Below are 18,066 nucleotides of genomic sequence, written 5' to 3' on the forward strand. Positions count from 1 at the left end.
TGCGCTTCCCTTCCTCTCTCTCTCTCTCCCTCCCCCTTTCTCTCTCTCTCTCTCTCCCTCCCCTCAGGAAAAGGAATCGACAGAAGACTACAACGTGGCCTGCATCCTGACGCTCCCGCCCTACCAGAGAAGGGGATACGGCAAACTGCTCATCGAGTTCAGTGAGTACAGCACAGCAAGACGGCACAGCACAGCAACACAGCACAGGAACATAGAAACTCAGCAACACAATACAGCAGAGACAGAGCACAGCAACACAGGACAGCACAACACAGAAACACAGCACAGAAACATAGAAACACAGCAACACAATACAGCACAAAGACAGAGCACAGCAACACAGGACAGCACAACACAAACACAGCACAGGAACAAAAACACAGCAACACCACACAATACAGCACAGAGACAGAGCACAGCAACACAGGACAGCACAACACAAACACAGCACAGGAACATAGCAACACAGCAACACCACACAATACAGCACAGAGCATAGCAACACAGGACAGCACACAGAGCACAGCGGATCCACACAACTGCAAACGAGTTTCAGCCTCTTATTGGGCTTATAAAAGCTGTACCTTCAGAACCGCTGGTCCAAGTTTTTCACTCCCACAGGATTGGCTGTTTTTGACGGCTCATGTGAATTTGATAAACCACCTCCACGGTCTGTCTTTGCTTGTCCTGTAATACCTCATGATGGAGTGTGTTTCAATAGCGAAGTTTCACTTTTTGAGGGTGTCTGATTACCCCGCCCCCATCCCCACTCCCGCAGGCTACGAGCTGTCCAAGGTGGAGGGGAAGACGGGGACCCCCGAGAAGCCTCTCTCCGATCTGGGGCTCCTCTCGTACCGCAGCTACTGGTCCCAGACCATCCTGGAGATTCTCATGAACCCCAAATCAGACACGGGGGAGCGGCCGCAGATCACCATCAAGTGAGTGACCCGGGACGAGGGCAGAGTCACCAAGCCCAAGACCATGGGGCTGCCAGACTGCAGAAACACAAGGGCTGCCAGCTCTGTGCATCCCCCTATAGAATGAACTCGCTTTGGCTTCATAAAGTCGCATGAAAGCTGCTGAATAATATTGCGTTAACATATTGCAATACATACCGCTTTGTAGTTTTCCATGTACTTAACGAAAAACTGACAAATTGAAAAATGTGACATGAAATACTGTACTGCTATTATGGCTTCTGGAAGACTTTTGCAATATAATTTTGGTTTCTTTGATTACATGATGTTACATAAAAGATCTCAATTGTGTTCATATAGTTTTTTGTGTTTGTTTTTAAATTATCTTAATCCTAAAATTTCTAGGTGAAGCCACAGCTGTAGTTCGGTAGAGGTCAGCTAGTCTGAACAAAAAATAATTGGATGCTTTTCTCTTCGTTCAGTTCGCTGGCACTTAACAGCTGCTAGCTTTGTCAAGTTACTTGGCTGTCGTCATTGTGTCTGTTTAATAAGGAACGGTTCATTTCACTAGTAGAAACGAAAAATAAAGAAAAAATAAACGTTTCTGTTTTTTTTTTGTTTTTGTTTTTTGTAATTTGCTGGCAGTTAACAGCCTGCTAACTACCAAAAAAACACTCTAGATGTTTAACGCAAAACGATATTTCAGCACAGAACGGTATACTTTTTGTTAGCCGAGATAGTGGGGGGTATTTTTTTTTTTTAAATGTAAATGTATTTTCTTCAATGGGTTTAAACCAGATTCATACCTTCATGCATTCATTCATTTTAAACTGATTGAAGGTGTTGGAGGAAAGTGATGCCTTTTTTAAGAATCAAATAAAAATAGATTTTTTTTTACTTTTTAGTGAAATCAGCGAGATCACAAGCGTCAAGAAAGAGGACGTCATCTCCACTCTACAGTACCTTAATCTGATTAACTATTACAAGGTGAGGAAAGGAAATGTATTCATTAATGAGTCATTTAGCAGACGCTTTTATCCAGAGCGACTCGCAGAGACTAGGGGGTGAACTATGCTTCATCAACAACTGCTGCTGCAGAGTCACTTCCAAAAAGGACCTCGTTTGTTTTACGTCTCATCCGAAGGCTGGAAATACAGTGACAAAGCTGGGAAAAAAAAGCATAGACAGGCAATACCGTAACAGCTTGTAGTTCAGGAATAGGGGAAACTCGCACTAAAATAACCTTGTTCGTACATCTGTAATGTTTCTGAAGTGCAGCAGGGTTAGTAGGATCTGCTTGTCTCTCTCTCAGCGTTGCTTTTGTTTTGTCAGGGTCAGTACATCCTCACGCTTTCCGAGGACATTGTGGACGGCCACGAGAGAGCCATGCAGAAGAGGCACCTTCGAATCGACCCCAAGTGCCTGCACTTCACCCCCAAAGACTGGAGCAAGAGGGGCAAGTGGTAGAGAAGCAGGAGGAGGAGGACAGGCAACACAACATTCCTAAACCCGGGGCTGCTGACCAGCGGTCGCAGAGAACGTCAAGCTGCATTCCTTCCCACAGACAAAAACCCCTTTCCCAGCAACCCCTGCGCTGTTCCTGCAAGCCGATGCGGATAGCGAGAGCCCAGCCCAGGCTGATGTATGGAGAGGGAGGGGCAGGGAGGACAGGCTGCATGTGTGCTGGCTGCAGGTGCAATAAAACAACATCCTTCAGGGTTCACCTTTTGATTCCGGCCGTCGGATATTGTATCTTGTTTTTTTTTTAATTTTTTTTTTATATCGAGTCTTTACAAACCGTTTCTAAAAAGGTAACTGGAAACTGAATTTCCAGCCTGCAGTATTCCTTATAGCCATGCAGCTTAAGCCATTTGATATGTTTTGTGACCAGATTATGTGAATAAAATGTACTGTATGTATGTATGTATATATATTTATACATGTAAGCAGGGCTGCCATCAATTCCTTTTTAAAAATCAATTTCCATTTAATCAATTGCTGATCAGAATTGCAATTCTCAGTGTTCTGTTCAAATGAGCTTCTCACAGCAGCAATACAATGACTTCCAATTTGAAGTCACTGTTCGTCAGTTAAATTGCCTCCAAATGAAAGCAGTTGAACTATCGCGTCGCGTCTCCTAAAATACCAGTTCCAGTTCCTTCGAAGGCGTTGGGACTGGGGATCGATTTTTAAATTGGAATTGACAAACAGGAATTGATCCCAGCCCGGCACGCAAGTTGCTACTAAAGCTAAGCTTTTAATACATAAAAACATGTTCTTAAGGAGACGGATAGACCATGGAGTTTATTTGTGACGGAACAGTAACCGTTTATCGAGACGTTAGCAAGGATTTGTTTAGTCTTGAGTGTTTGTCATATTGAAAATGATCATCGATAATAGAGAGAGAGAGAGACGAACTAACAAGGCAGAAAGGACTGGGACATGACTTCGAATAATCGGGATTATCCTGATAATTGTTAGCTGATAAAATCTTCCCTAGATGGTCTAAGACAGCACTTCCCAACCCCGGTCCTGGGGACCCCCTGTGGCTGCTGGTTTTCATTCCAACTGATCTCTCAATTACTGAACTAGACCCTTAATTGAACTGATAATTTGCTTAATTAGACCTTCTTTAATTGTTTTCAGCTCTTGCAGATTTCAAGCTCGCTGTAACATTTTCTAAATAAGAACTGAGAACTGAAAACAATTAAAAATGTCTAATTAAGCGAATGATCAGTTCAATGAAGGGTCTAGTTCAGTAACTGAGAGATCAGTTGGAATGAAAACCAGCAGACACAGGGGGCTCCCCCCAGGACCAGGGTTAGGAACCCCTGGTTTTAAAGACATTGAAACGAACGTATCTGGAATTACTTTTGAGGACCGGACGTTTTATTAGAGCGACGAGGTCGCGGGACTAAACTTTGATTCCTGGGAAGAGCTGAAGCATGCGAGGGTAAACCCCGACACACACTAATAAATCACTGTAAAGACTCCGCACTCGTATTGCACACACCCCCCCCTGCTTCTGCAGATCTTTCTGTACCTGTTGTAGTAAATGTGGAGACATTAGGTGAGGAAGCGACGTTACAAGAATGTGAATTTTTAGAGCAAGTGTACAGTTTTTTTTTTTGTTTGTTTCATTTTTGTCAATGTGAAGATAAAGTAAAGATGAATGTAAAAAATGAACTCAAAGCCTCATAACTGATTTGCATTCAGGACACGCTGTCCTCAAGAGTGTTTTAAAACAAACCGGTTAGCTGTTAAAAGTGTTTTGTATATTCTAGCACTGCTGTTGGAGATGCAGTTTTGAAAGAACCACAGTGTTGTAGCAAACATGTATTGAAATTTGATTCCAAACTACAGCCATGGCCAGAAGTCTGCATCCCCTAGAATATTAGGATTAAGACCAAAAAAAAAACCCAGTATTTCATGTTAGATTTTCGTTAAGCATGGAAAACCACAACACAGTATGTAATTCAATATGTTAAGGTAACATTATTCAGCAGGTTTCATGTGACTTTATGAAGCCAAACGAGTTCATTCTACAGGGTGATGCAAAACTTTTGGCCAGAGCTGCACATACAAATTGAAATGCATAACAGGTGTGGTCTTCAGAGTTATTTCAGTATGTGATCTACAGATACAGCTGGTTTCAAAGACCCTGATTATATCAGGTAAGACAGTCCTAGACATGTGCTAATTGTTGACTGCGAAACTAGATGTTTATTCTTTAAAATAATTGCCTAAATTAAAGCCTAATTTGGACAGCTGGTTTTAAATCACCAGTTACAGAAAAAAACTGAAGTTGTTGTAACTATTTACAAACAGGTAAAGCAACACTATTATTATTATTTGTTTATTTAGCAGACGCCTTTATCCAAGGCGACTTACAGAGACTAGGGTGTGTGAACTATGCATCAGCTGCAGAGTCACTTACAACTACATCTCACCCGAAAGACTGAGCACAAGGAGGTTCAGTGACTTGCTCAGGGTCACACAGTGAGTCAGTGGCTGAGGTGGGATTTGAACCGGGGACCTCCTGGTTACAAGACCTTTTCTTTAACCACTGGACCACACAGCCTCCACTGTAACATTGATTAAGGATCTCTCCCCTCTTCAAGAAGGTAACGATGCAGTGATTCAGTAAGAGGTACAAACACGCACTTACAAAACATTTTTAAAAAGCATTATGTTTTAGAGCAACGTTTAATACAAAACACAACCTGACTTTTTTTTTTTTTTAATGAAGTACAAAAATAAGTCTCTCGCACAGCCAGTAACTGGACACTACTGACAGGGTTTCTGTAAAAGACTGAATCGTTTTTCCAGAGCTGATGAATTGATCAACACTTAAGTGTTTTATGCCACTTAAAAACATTTCTTAATCAAACAGAAAGTCGATTTTAAAATTGCAGTTCAGCCCTTTAATGAAAGTAGGATCAAATCAAATGTAAATGGGCTGGTATGGTAAAGCCTGAATCATGTATTTAAACTAGTGAAACCTGCCAATAGAGATTTGTACAGTCATTTTAATACTTGATTACAGAGGCGTCTTCAATACGGAAGGTAGTTTTATATTGTTAACATGAGCAAAATAGGGCTGTAAAAACAGTGAAATTAAAAAAGTTTTTATTATGAATTTATCGCACAATAGAGCTCCACCTGGTGGTTGGATATCGCAACAGCACTGCTCCTTTGGAAAGTGCAATGGAATGGTCTTAACTCTCCCGCTGAGAGTCCAGCACACGCTGAAGCAGGCTGGGGGAAGGGAAGTAAAGCCTTCCTGGGCAGCTTCAGCCTCGGCTCCTGGGTTAGTCTTCAATGGGTGCGTGGATCTGTGGAGAAAGGGGGGGCGATTTCACAACAGCAGCAGAATGCAGAGAGGACAGGACTCAAAACGACAGCCAAAAATACATCTTACTATGGAAGCTGTGGTCGCCTTTAATGGCACATATGTAATTTGTGGTGAGAAGTCTAACTGGGTCAGACAGACAGAGTCCCAACTGAAACAAATAGAAGTCTGATTTCAAACCGCTTTCAAGTCAGTCCCAGGGGGGGAGACTGGCTGGGTACTCACTGCCTCCGCGATTACCGGCCAGTTCATCGCCATGACAACCCCGTCATCGGAGGAGGGCGGAGTCTCCAGGTTCCAGCAGGTCAGAGTGCTGAAGGTGGATCTGACCCGAAGTGACCGGTCCTGGAACAGACAGACAGACAGGTGTGAGGTCTCCGAAGCTGTACGCACAATGGCACCAGGTTAGAAGTTTCCTATCAATGTATATTTTATAATGCATGCATTAAAGTTCACACACACACGCGGTTGAACAATTTCTCAAACATTCAAATTTAAAAAACACCACACGCCCAAGCTGTGAATCTGCATTGTCTAACAAACTGCACTGTATCGACAAGCAAGCTCTGTGCTACTATAATCCCGGCTAGTTTGTTCTGCCCCTGATGTGAGTGGTCTGATCCGACCCCCTCCCCTCACCTCATCCTCAGAGACTGGCTTGTGGTCCTCCTTTAAAACCATGCCGCTGTACCCCTGGGGAACGCTGACCTCCTGACCTTTCAAGCCCCGCCCTCGGAACGACACTATCATCTCTGCAACACAAGACGACAGGGTTCACACTGTACCGCACAGCACTGGAGAGCGGACACGGGTTTGAATACAGAGAGTTGAACTGGTCCGCTTTTCTACTTAATTGCAATGAATAGTATTTTTTAATAGTGCTGGTTTCTCACCGCTCTTGGTCTCCTTCACAGCTGGGCTGAAGTACCGGCCGACGTTGGCCGGTCCATCGTGCTCGATCTCGCAGGGCAGCAGGTGGACGGAGTCTCCCCCCGCGCGCTGCAGGGATGCCAGGTCCAGCCGGATCACTCTGCTTCCAGACATCCTGACAGACAGAGAAACAACATCAACGGCAAGTTCAGCAACGATCACAGTGCCTACCGGACATCACGCATGTCAACGCATCACACTGGGGCGTCCGCCATGGAAAAACTGCGACCCCAAAGTTATACCAAACACATCAAGAGAAACCAAAGATAAACTGGCACGGTTTAGAAGTTGTTGGGTTTTTTTTGTCTAATAAATGCACCCCCAATCTCGCACAGCTCTCTATACTGTCAGTGTTATTAATATCATGACAGTACACTTTGAATACAGGCTGAATTAACGAAACATCAGACATCAATGTGATTAGCATTGAAAAACAACGCACCATTTAAACCACTCGCTATATCACTGAGCAACACAGTTACATGGAATTGACTGATGTTTTAGTTTTATTAACCGCACACAGGAAGTACACATTTCTCACTGTTTAACCCGTTACATTAAGGGTCATTGTCTTCATTTGAGGTCGGGCTACTTAGTAATTTTTTTGGCACATTTTTAGCTGCTATCTTCACTCTCTCTTTAACTATGTACGGTAACTTTTAGTCTAATTGCGTTAACCGCAAACGTCACGTCTAAATATGATGTATCAAATTACAATACTGCTGGTGCTCCGATTTTGTTAAGAAATGGAATTAGGTACTGGGTTATTAATTATTAATATTTCCTTTCCAATAATCAAAATATTTCTTGTTACCGAGGTCCCAGGTTCAAATCCAATCTCAGCCACCGACTCACACAGTGTGGGACCCTGAGCAAGTCACTTTAGGAAGTGACTCTGCAGCAGCAGTTGTTGATGATGCGTAGTTCACCCCCTAGTCTCTGTAAGTCGCTTTAGATAAAAGCGTCTGCTAAATGACTCATTAATAATAATACTATTTCTAATAAGCATCGTATTTATATCACTTACAGTTTAAATACGTAACTCGTACAATTTTGAACTGGGATGCGCATTTGCGTTTCGTTTTAATAATTATCACATTCGTAAACGCTTTGGCAGAGAGCGGACCCGTTTTTAAAAGGTGTCGTGTTTTACTCAATGCCGCTTTTAAACGAAAGACAGAAACGTTTAATTTTGCACGCTCTTCGCTTACCTGTCTCTCGGCTGCTCTCCACAGAAGTTTACGCTCTGAAATGACATCGTCACTTGGCGCCAGGCGGTTGTTGCTGCTGCTGAGCTGCAAGGGTTTGTGGGATTTGTAGTCTTTTACCGACAAGCGTTCTCCGAAACAAGCAGTGTGATCTTTGGATCAAGCAGTGATATCGTGCTGCCATGTAGAGGTGATCCTAGTATATTATAATGTATTGATAAGGTAACCTTGCTGTTTTAACCGTACATATTAAAAAACAAGATTGTTACATGACGTTTTTTTTAAATTGTGCTGCAATGCATTTTTTCCATGGTTGTCCTTTAATAACTTTGTTTAGCTGGTTAAATAACACGCACCAGAACAGAAAGGTTCATTAGTGATCAACAAAATGAGAATACTCAGAGAAACTGGAGAGGAACGGGAAATTAAAACAAGGTAAAGGCGATCATCCAAATAAAGCTGAAGCACTAACGGAAAACGACGCTGAACGTCTGTACAGCGCTGAAACACTGAAAAAAAAAACTGTACTGCTGAACCTTCTTGAATATCAGCATCACAGGGGTATCCGTGGATTATAAAAAATAAGAGACGGGCCTCTTCAGTGAGTCACAGGAAAACAATTCCATCTCGGGTTTCTGTGACAGTTTAGAAACTCCACCTTCGCTCTCGTAGTTTATGACGTCACAGAAACCCCTGATGAAATTATTTTCCTGTAACACACTGAAGCCCATCTATTAATAATTATGTAATTAATAATCAGATCATTTAAAAGGACGCGTGGAATTATTTTCATAACCAGACATTTTGCATCTTAAATGTCTTAAAGTTAAAGTAGTCCTCGTGATCATTATACAGCCTTCATATTGGCCTAATTTGTAATTTTTGTATTGCGCTGATTGTGGGTGTATCTCTGTGCTGGTAAATTGTATATAGGCTGACATCTGTATCAGGTTACATTTCTTCTCATTGATAGGTGACCTATTAGGTTTTGCATGGAACTGTAGACTTTTTTTTATCATTACCTCTGCCCTTCGGTCATTTATTTTTTATTTAGAGTTTTACCATTTTTAAAACGGTTTGTGCGAACTCTATCGAGTTGAAAAAGTTGCCCTTCCAAAACTTAAAAAAAAGACCTATATGCATTATGAAATAGATACATCGAGAAGAAACTTAGCATTGTGCCATTGAACACGCAGTCACTGACAGAGTTAAACCTCCCTCCACGACACGCGATAAACAGGGGACAGACTCGCAGACCACTTTCCTATAAAATACAAACAAAATAAACAACTCAGCAGGTCCATCTAAGAGCTCCTACACGTTACTCGTTTCACGCTAGTTCTGTCACATACACCGATTCGTGTATTCCTTTTTCAAAACAGGCAGAGCGCACATTTATCACAGAAGTAAACGATTTCTGAAATGTTGCCTTGTAGAGATTGCTATCTGCACCTCTTAACCCCTTCGGGTACACAATCGAGCGCTTGTTGCTCAAACGGTTTCTTCATTAAATTATATTCGATTATAATCAAGAGGAGGAAGCTGACAATTTGGACGACCAGATCATTGCAAAAATAAGAACGTTCCCATCATTATATTTGTGGGACACACGTCTCTTGTACCTTAAAGGATTGAAATAAGGTCGGATGAGATGCTGGCTGGGTACGCGGTGTGGGGTGATCGTGAGTAAACGAGGAACGGATTAAATCCGAGATGACGGCCAGCCAAACTAATTATGTAAATGTTAATTGTTCTCGCGCCTTTCTTATTAATTCACCCCCGCGTTATGCAATGACTCCTTGAACTCGTCAATTGCTTAAATACCAGCTAACGTGGTTGGCTTTTGTTTATCGAATCCCATTATATAAAAATAAAGTGTTTGAAAAGGCTGTTGGCTTTCCTCAAACGCTGCCTAGAAGAGAACACGCCGATGCTACCCTTCCCACAGTCCCACAAGATAAACACACGCTAATAGTCTGAAATAATCGCGGGTCCGTGCAAGAAAGGCGCACCGCTGTTTAAGACGCACCTGGAGCCGCTTTCAGCTTTGACACGACCCGGTTAAGACACTTACACCTCCCCGGTGTTTTGTTGTGGTCATTTTCGTTCACATCTGCATCCAGGAAGTATTTTATTACACTCAGGCAGCCGCCGGCCCCCCGCTTAAGAGAACAAACGAGGTGCTAATTTGTTTTGGGTTAACGAGGGTTCCCGGCGCGCTAATCAGTAGAACCCATTAATTATCTTTACTGAGAGACGGTCCTGAGGCACGAGGTGTAAATTACTCGACCGCCTCCTCTCCCCAGCTCACCGCGGGAGGCGCTAATTAATTGACAAAGAAAAGACGGCGTGTGAATCGAGGATGTGGATTCGGGCACTGGTGATGAAAACCGAAGCGTAACTTTTTTACAAAACCCATGTGATGTCATGTGTTCAGACAAAGGCCAAAGCGAACGGAATGACGTTTCCTTGACATGTTTTATAATTTCGTGTAATAATAATAATAATAATAATAATAATAATAATAATAATAATAATAATCTTGCACACACATACCACCCTGCCCCACCGAACAACCCTTTGTGTCAATGTCATGCTGTTTATCTTCTGTGACCATAGGGGGCGGTACGAGACTACCGGAGACGATGGCAAGGCGCTGCAGTGTCTTTAACAGAGTCAACGCTGCCGCTGTGCAGAAACACATGATTTTCAATACCAGCAGGAGCCGCAAGAGGGCGAAATAACACGCACGCACACACACAGTCATTTACTGCAAATCGAGGCGTTCTGTACTGGTCACAAGTTGAAAAAGAAGCAAGGGTACAACTTGAATCCAGGCGTCTGTTTACAGAGTTATTAAAACACTGTCTTTATTTAAAAATGTTTCCATGGATACAATAATAGCTGCCCCCCCCCCAAAAAAAAAAACGTTTCAGACGACGTTGTTTTGGAACCCCGCAACATTCCAGGCCAACTACAAACGCTTATCAAACTTTATTTAAACAAACCACAACACTACGTCGAACCTTGTTTTTATAACCCATTTGATCATTCAATTAACTTTAGTACACAGACCCAGGGGGTCAACAATAAAAATGAGAATTTTGCCTTTACAAGTGGCGGCCCAAAAAATCAAATATTGGCTACAGAAGTCGTTTCACCTTTAAGGAAACGACTATTTGCAGATATTTTTATGTAATCAATATAAAGCAATGCATTGCATGCGAGCAATAGCGTGCAGCTGTGTGGAGTAAGGGTAGGACTGCATAATGAATTGAAAACTTACAAACCAAACCGGGCTCGTTGAATGTTCAGTGTTTAGTGCATCTAGAATAACGTTCGGTGTGTACACAATATCACACAGGCTAATCCCAGCTAAACAGTTACTGAGCAAAAAAACATATCGCGGTATAAATACAGTATAAGAAACTATAGGACTCAATCAAATAGGCCTATATAGAACAAGCCTTCATCTACTCGACTTAAATGTCACTTAACAGCGTTTAAAAATCTGTAAAACTAGGAACGCAGTGTAACAGTGCCATTTTGTGTTATTTAAATGGTGTACACGTTACAGAAAGTTACAAGTAAAAAAAAAGTTTACTTTTGCCATTTTCCGCAGTTTTACAGTTGTTAACATACATTTACCTCAAACAATACCCAATAATTTAAATTATTTTGTGTGTGTGTGTTTTAAAGTATTTCTACAATTAGTATGAGTACATTCTGTCTGAATCATAATCTGGCCTTTCTCGAAACCAGACTTCAGCGGCGCATTGCGCAGTCGGTCGCCTGGGAGTCGCCGGCTCTGGTGACCGTGTGACGCGTATTTACGCCCCGCCTCACCTCTCCAATGTACTGATCCGCGTCCCTTACCAAGGTTAAACAATAGACTGATGGGCTATCTCTATCCGCGCCTCTGCTAGGACCGCTGAAACAATCCGTCTCGTTGTCTTTTCACGATTTAAAAGCCAAGCTGTTGAGCAAACACCCCCCTCTCCACACACACACACACACACTCTCTCCCTTCTCCCCCAACACAGAGACCAAGTCAGCCTTGGTCGGTACACCTTGTCACTTTACCTGTACAATTCAGCCTCTCTGGTTTTAAATTTCAATGAACCGTTTAGTATTTAGTTCGGGGTATTTAATCCCCTCTTTGAAAAAAGATAACGAGCATTCATTGATTGCATTTGTATTATCCACGACCTGACAGTATGATTGTATGCAACACTGTAGGTTAAATACAGGGAAACCCACGTGGGGTCACACATGAATCTGATAACAAAAGTTTTTATTTAAAGTAAACCTTATTCCTAGTTGGTTCATTAAAGGTCTCCTGATTTTAATAAAAACACGAACACATTGGATTTGAATACGTAGAAATTATATTAAATAATGTTTATTAAGAACATAAAAACATTTACTAACGAGAGGAGGCCCATCTAAGCTCCTCCGGTTCTGAGCAGCTGATTGATCTCAGAACATTGTCAAAGGATCCCAGTGATTCAGCCTCAACAACATGGCTAGGTAACCCATTCCATCCCCTCCCCACTCTCTGTGTGAAGAAGTATACCAAGTTTTTTAGTTTTATATAAGGAAACATATAAAGTGTGGCATACATAGGACTACACCCACTATATCCCTGTCGCTTGACATTCCCTCCCTGCGGGGAATAATAGGAGGAACAGAATGGATTTTAAAGCCCAGGTTATCAGTGTACTGTATAGGAATTGTCTAAGCCAATGGGGAGGGGGAATGATTTGAATTCAATGCAGTTCAATTCAGGATTTTATTTTAACCTGATAAGATTCCTAGAGATATCAGATCTCCTTTCATTGGGGTTACTAACAGGGTCTGCTTCTGTATTTAATGGTTTCTCTGAAAGACAGGGGCAGTATAAGATGGAGATTTTGACTACATATTTACTGTGGCAGTTGCCCTTTAATAAAACTACCTCTGAGTTTATTTGCCGAGCTAGTCTATTGACACATTTTTATTTTTCTGAAAGACATACTTGTACAATTGTGTTAATTTAATGGTCATTTTTCCTTCTTGCACACATATATATATTTTTAATGTCAGCACTAATCTTTAAATACTTATCACATGTCATAACTGGAGTTTTAAAAAAAAATTGATTCACAGTTGGAAGAAATTCAAATGAACGCTGAAGTGGGCTTGCATAGAAAAAAAAGGACAGGAAATATACTGTCAGGACAATATTGCTATAACGGGCAGCGAAGCCAATTACAAAACCTCCCAAACTCCCGATCAATGCTGGTCAGTGTAAACGCAACCTTGTGCAGTTCACAGGGGTCTGTGTGGGAGTGCGTGGCAGGGCAACAGCCCTGCTTGTGTAAATACTGTGCGTGGGATTGTAAGGTTGGCAGGGATGGGGTTAATTCTGTCTCTGCCAACAATCACAGGTGTGGCCATTCCCCCGTTAGGCAATTAATGCTAATTAAAGCCACCTGTATAAAGGAAGATCAAAATCGTTTGCTTGGAAGAGGACCAGTGGTGTAGTCTTAAATCTGAAAGGATTGGAACGGCAATTAAAATATTGATTCACTAGCATGGTGCGCCATATAAGCATTTTCATAACAAACTGGTAACGATTCGTAAGTTAATTCTTCAGTGAAAGTTCTGAAAAAAGTACCAGAACAGCTTCTGTCTCTGAGTCTCTATACAGAGCTTCACTGCAGCTTCTGTCTCTGAGTCTCTATACAGAGCTTCACTGCAGCTTCTGTCTCTGAGTCTCTATTCAGAGCTTCACTGCAGCTTCTGTCTCTGAGTCTCTATTCAGAGCTTCACTGCAGCTTTTGTCTCTGAGTCTCTATTCAGAGCTTCACTGCAGCTTCTGTCTCTGAGTCTCTATACTGTGCTTCACTGCAGCTTCTGTCTCTGAGTCTCTATACTGTGCTTCACTGCAGCTTCTGTCTCTGAGTCTCTATTCAGAGCTTCACTGCAGCTTCTGTCTCTGAGTCTCTATTCAGAGCTTCACTGCAGCTTCTGTCTCTGAGTCTCTATTCAGAGCTTCACTGCAGCTTCTGTCTCTGAGTCTCTATACCTTGCTTCACTGCAGCTTCTGTCTCTGAGTCTCTATACAGAGCTTCACTGCAGCTTCTGTCTCTGAGTCTCTATACAGAGCTTCACTGCAGCTTCTGACATGATGCTACCCTGTCACAGAACGCTGCTGTCGAAACGTGTTGACACGGGACACAGAACCGTTGATCTCTCCTGGTCAGCATGCAGAGGTAATGGAGATCCAACTACAGCTACATTATTCAAAGGGTGTAGAGATGTTCTGAAGACCGAGTGAAGTGAATCTGTTTAGCCTGCAACAGAGAAGGGCTTCCGAGGGAGCAAGGATTTCATCTGCCTTCGATGTACACACACGCTCCTTTGAATTTGCAGCAGCAGAGAGCTGGAGTGTTTTACAGAGGGATTCGAAATTTAGTTTCTGTTAAAACTTATTGGCCATAAACTGGATCTGCTGCTGACTGATACCTGCTTCATTTGCATTGGACAGACCGCATCTTTTCTTATTCTGGTGTTGTGTTGTAATGTATGTAATGTTTTATTCTGTTACATCGGTGCTGTTTTTATTTTTTTATGATGGATGCTAATCATCCGAGTCACCGTTGTAAATGAAACTTGTTCCCAATTGACGTCTTACCTGGTTAAATAAAGAGATGGATTGATTGGGAAGAAAAAGGTGTGGACTTAATTTAACTTTCAGATCAGAGTTGACAAACCTTGCCAATACTTTAAACGCAGCACTAGAACCAGAGAACACAGCTGGAAATTAAGTGGAGATTTAGGACACAGAGTGGCGAGGGGATGGAATGGGTTACCTAGTCATGTTGCTGAGGCAGAATCACTGGGATCCTTTAAGACCCGACTTGACTAAGTTCTGAGATCAATCGGCTGATGTCTCCTGTTCTTTGTGTCTGCTTTGAGTTCAATCATTATTATTATTATTATTATTATTATTTATTTCTTAGCAGACGCCCTTATCCAGGGCAACTTACAATTGTTACAAGATATCACATTATTTTTACATACAATTACATTATTTTTACATACAATTACATTATTTTTACATACAATTACCCATTTATACAGTTGGGTTTTTACTGGAGCAATCTAGGTGAAGTACCTTGCTCAAGGGCACAGCAGCAGTGTCACCACTTGGGATTGAACCCACGACCCTCCGGTCCAGAGTCCAGAGCCCTGACCACTACTCCACACAGCTACCAAGAAAGTGTTAATATTCCTAGAAAAGCAGACACAAAAACTACACCAACAAATACTGACGCTCATCAACCCTAAGAATGATGTAATGCATGTGATACATTTTAATAGGATCAGTCAGACATAAGTATAATATACTTAGACACAGTAGCTTTCAAGAGCACACATGCCTCCTCTTCATATTTCTCTTCACAGATTGTATTTATGTTTTATGTGAAATTGCTAAAGGGTTTAATAAATCACCCAGGCTGTGATTAACATGGAAAACACCCCGGTGATTAATGTGCCTTTTAAGAGCAGCGGTTTTGCAGCCTGTTATTAGAAATGAATGCAAAGCGCTGCAGAGTTCAGATACAGTGCATTCCTTCAAGGGAGTTTGGACATTTGAATCCAAACATGTGTTTTTTTGTTTCGTGGTCATTCTCAAGAGATGGATTTATTTGGACCCACTTTTTGCGACGCGTCATGTTCCAATGCCACAGAGAAGCATCAGAATTTCGTGTTTATCTGCAGTTAGACTTGACTGAGAGCTCCACCCTTTCTTTTTTAATTTTGGAATCGCCAATTGTATGTATTGATCCCGGTCCACCACTGCAACCCCCGCGCCGACTCGCGAAACAGACACACGCCTCCTCCGAAACTTGCCCTTCCAAGCCGTCTTTTTTTTTGCACTGCAGGTCCGAACACCACAGAACTGAACGGCTCCACAGCAGACCCGCAGGCACCCTGCCGGCCACAGGAGTCGCTGGTGTGCGGTGAACCGAGGATTACCCTGCAGACCTGAGCCCTGCCCACACGGGCGGCGCTTGGCCAACTGTGTTCGCTCTTCATATATTACTGAATACCACGGAACTGCAATGGCGGGCTGATTACACAAAGTGGAGAAGAATGCTTCCGGGAGATCTGATGAGCATGTTGATACCCCACCTTAGACGCTGCAACCTAATGAGGGAAATCATTAACCCCTGACCCTGACCCTGACCCACGTTCAGATGTGTTTTGCGAGGCCAGTGTTTCACGGTTTGGCTTGCTCGGCTTAACAAATAGCCAGTGCAAACCCACCCATACCGTGAGACCCACCTGGTTCTGATATGCCAGTGGAAAAGGTCTGTTGGTGGCAGCAGGTTTACCATACATCAACACGAGGAACTAAATGAATTTAGTGGCACCTTTTAGTCCGGGAGCGGGGGCTGACTGTCCAGGATATCCAGCCTGGCCGCAGTGGTTCCGTTGAAGCCGGTTGCCCTGGCTGACCAGCATGTTTGCACTGAGGACCTGTCGATCTCAATGCAGCACTGTGGGGCCACCTTTGCCTCCTTGCTCTACAAACCCCAGCGCAAACACAGCCTGCTTTTCACCCAGTCGGCCAGAGACTGGGGAGGGGAGAGGAGGAGAGGGGAGGGCTTCACATCAACCGCAGTGCAAACGTTTGAGCTCTGCTAATAAAAACTGAAACACTACACCCACAGACTGGCTGGCAAGTGGCTCCAACAGTACAGAGGAGAACTGCGGGATAGTATATAGTTAGCACAGGCAGTTTGTACCATATTAGAACGCAAGAAGATGTACAAACGAGAGGCAGCCATTAGACCCATCTAAGCCTGTTTCCTAGTAGCTGATTGATCTCAGAACTTTGTCAAGTCGGGTCTTAAAGGATCCCAGTGATTCAGCCTCAACAACATGGCTAGGTAACCCATCCCATCCCCTCACCACTCTCTGTGTGAACTGTCTCTTTCCCTCTGTCCTAAGTCTCCATTTCTGTGCTCCTGGATGCTGTGCTGCTCTTAAAGTACTGGTTAGTGTTAACTGTCAACTCCTTTTAGGATTGTAAAGACTTTAATCATGCCCCCCCCCCCCCCCCTCCCCCATTATTCTGTTCTAGATTCGGTTCTTTCAGCCCAGGGCCAGATCTGTGCAATGGATTACTGTTTCAAATTGAACCAGGGTATTAGAGACTATAGTTCAGCCATATTAAAAAAAAGACCTGATTCCAATCAGAATTAATGAGAGAAACAACAAGTTTTTATATCCTGGAAATAAGAAACGATAAGGTTAATATCATAGCAATAAGGCCCAATTTGTGCAATGCATTATCATTAGGAGACGCTTCTTCACACAGAGAGTGGTGAGGGGATGGAATGGGTTACCTAGTCATGCTGTTGAGGCTGAATCACTGGGATCCTGTAAGACCTGACTTGATACATTTGTAGATGAATCAGCTACTAGGAACTGGACGAGCTTAGATGGGCTGAATGGCCTCCTCTCATTTGTGATCTTTTTAAAATGTTTTTTTTTTTATTATTAACTTATTTTCTAAGTGAACCAGGATATTATAGTCTATAGTCCAGGACACTCTTTAAGAGGCTTGACTTAAATGAGAATGAATCCATTTTTATATCACAGCAATAAGGCCCATTACATGCAATGAATTATAATATATTTATTTCAAACAAGGCTATTACTCAGCAAGACCAGGGACCAAAGGTAAACAAAAACACCTGCTCAATGTTTGTTCCCTCGGTCATAAATAATCCTACATTTATATTTTCATAATCTGAATTCAGTTTGAATGCACGATGAAAGCTGATTGAATACCTTTTTAAATGGGAAGGATTTCGACTCTGATCACCACCTAAGACTTGTTCCATCTTGAGAGACGGTACTTCAAAAGAGAGCCGACTTCAATGAGACGTAATTCAATGAAAGAAAACAAAGGCAATTGAAAGAGAGAGAGAGAGAGAGAGAGAGAGAGAGAGAGAGAGAGAGAGAGAGAGCGAGCAGATTACTCTAAAGAGCTCGGTCAACACACACAAAAAATGTATGAAGAGGTATCCAGCGGGCTTTAATGAGTAAAAATGAAAAGGGAGTCTGTTTTAATTAAAATAGCGTTTATAAACACGAC

The 18,066-nt window shown here is 42.5% G+C and overlaps 2 protein-coding genes across 9 annotated transcripts in view; one reads left to right on the forward strand and one right to left on the reverse strand.

Moving 5' to 3' along the window:
• LOC117398656 (histone acetyltransferase KAT5-like) overlaps positions 1-4,103 on the forward strand; it is a 14,153-nt gene extending 10,050 nt beyond the window's left edge. For all 5 annotated transcript variants that reach the window (XM_059012011.1, XM_059012012.1, XM_059012014.1 and 2 more), the window contains 4 exons: positions 68-161; positions 779-938; positions 1,823-1,904; positions 2,250-4,103. In XM_059012011.1, the coding sequence (XP_058867994.1) occupies positions 68-161; positions 779-938; positions 1,823-1,904; positions 2,250-2,384 (471 nt within the window). In that variant the 3' untranslated portion in view covers positions 2,385-4,103. The remainder of the gene's footprint in view (positions 1-67; positions 162-778; positions 939-1,822; positions 1,905-2,249) is intronic.
• Positions 4,104-5,529: 1,426 nt separating this feature from the next.
• On the reverse strand, positions 5,530-17,839 carry LOC117398577 (ribonuclease H2 subunit C). Of its 4 annotated transcripts, none has more exons than XM_033997554.3 (5): positions 17,760-17,839; positions 6,663-6,814; positions 6,409-6,521; positions 5,995-6,114; positions 5,530-5,752 (listed from the first exon to the last, which is right to left on the reverse strand). In XM_033997554.3, exons 1-5 carry the CDS (start codon positions 17,810-17,812, stop codon positions 5,729-5,731), a joined length of 462 nt encoding a protein of 153 aa, XP_033853445.3. In that variant the 5' UTR covers positions 17,813-17,839; the 3' UTR covers positions 5,530-5,728. The 4 variants fall into 4 exon arrangements, with proteins under 4 accessions (XP_033853445.3, XP_058868016.1, XP_058868017.1 ...); XM_059012033.1 differs by lacking the exon at positions 17,760-17,839 and adding an exon at positions 9,937-10,030; XM_059012034.1 differs by lacking the exon at positions 17,760-17,839 and adding an exon at positions 9,530-9,614.
• Between the last annotated feature and the right edge of the window lie 227 nt (positions 17,840-18,066).

Source organism: Acipenser ruthenus, chromosome 43 (assembly GCF_902713425.1).
Source record: "Acipenser ruthenus chromosome 43, fAciRut3.2 maternal haplotype, whole genome shotgun sequence".
NCBI lineage: Eukaryota > Metazoa > Chordata > Actinopteri > Acipenseriformes > Acipenseridae > Acipenser > Acipenser ruthenus.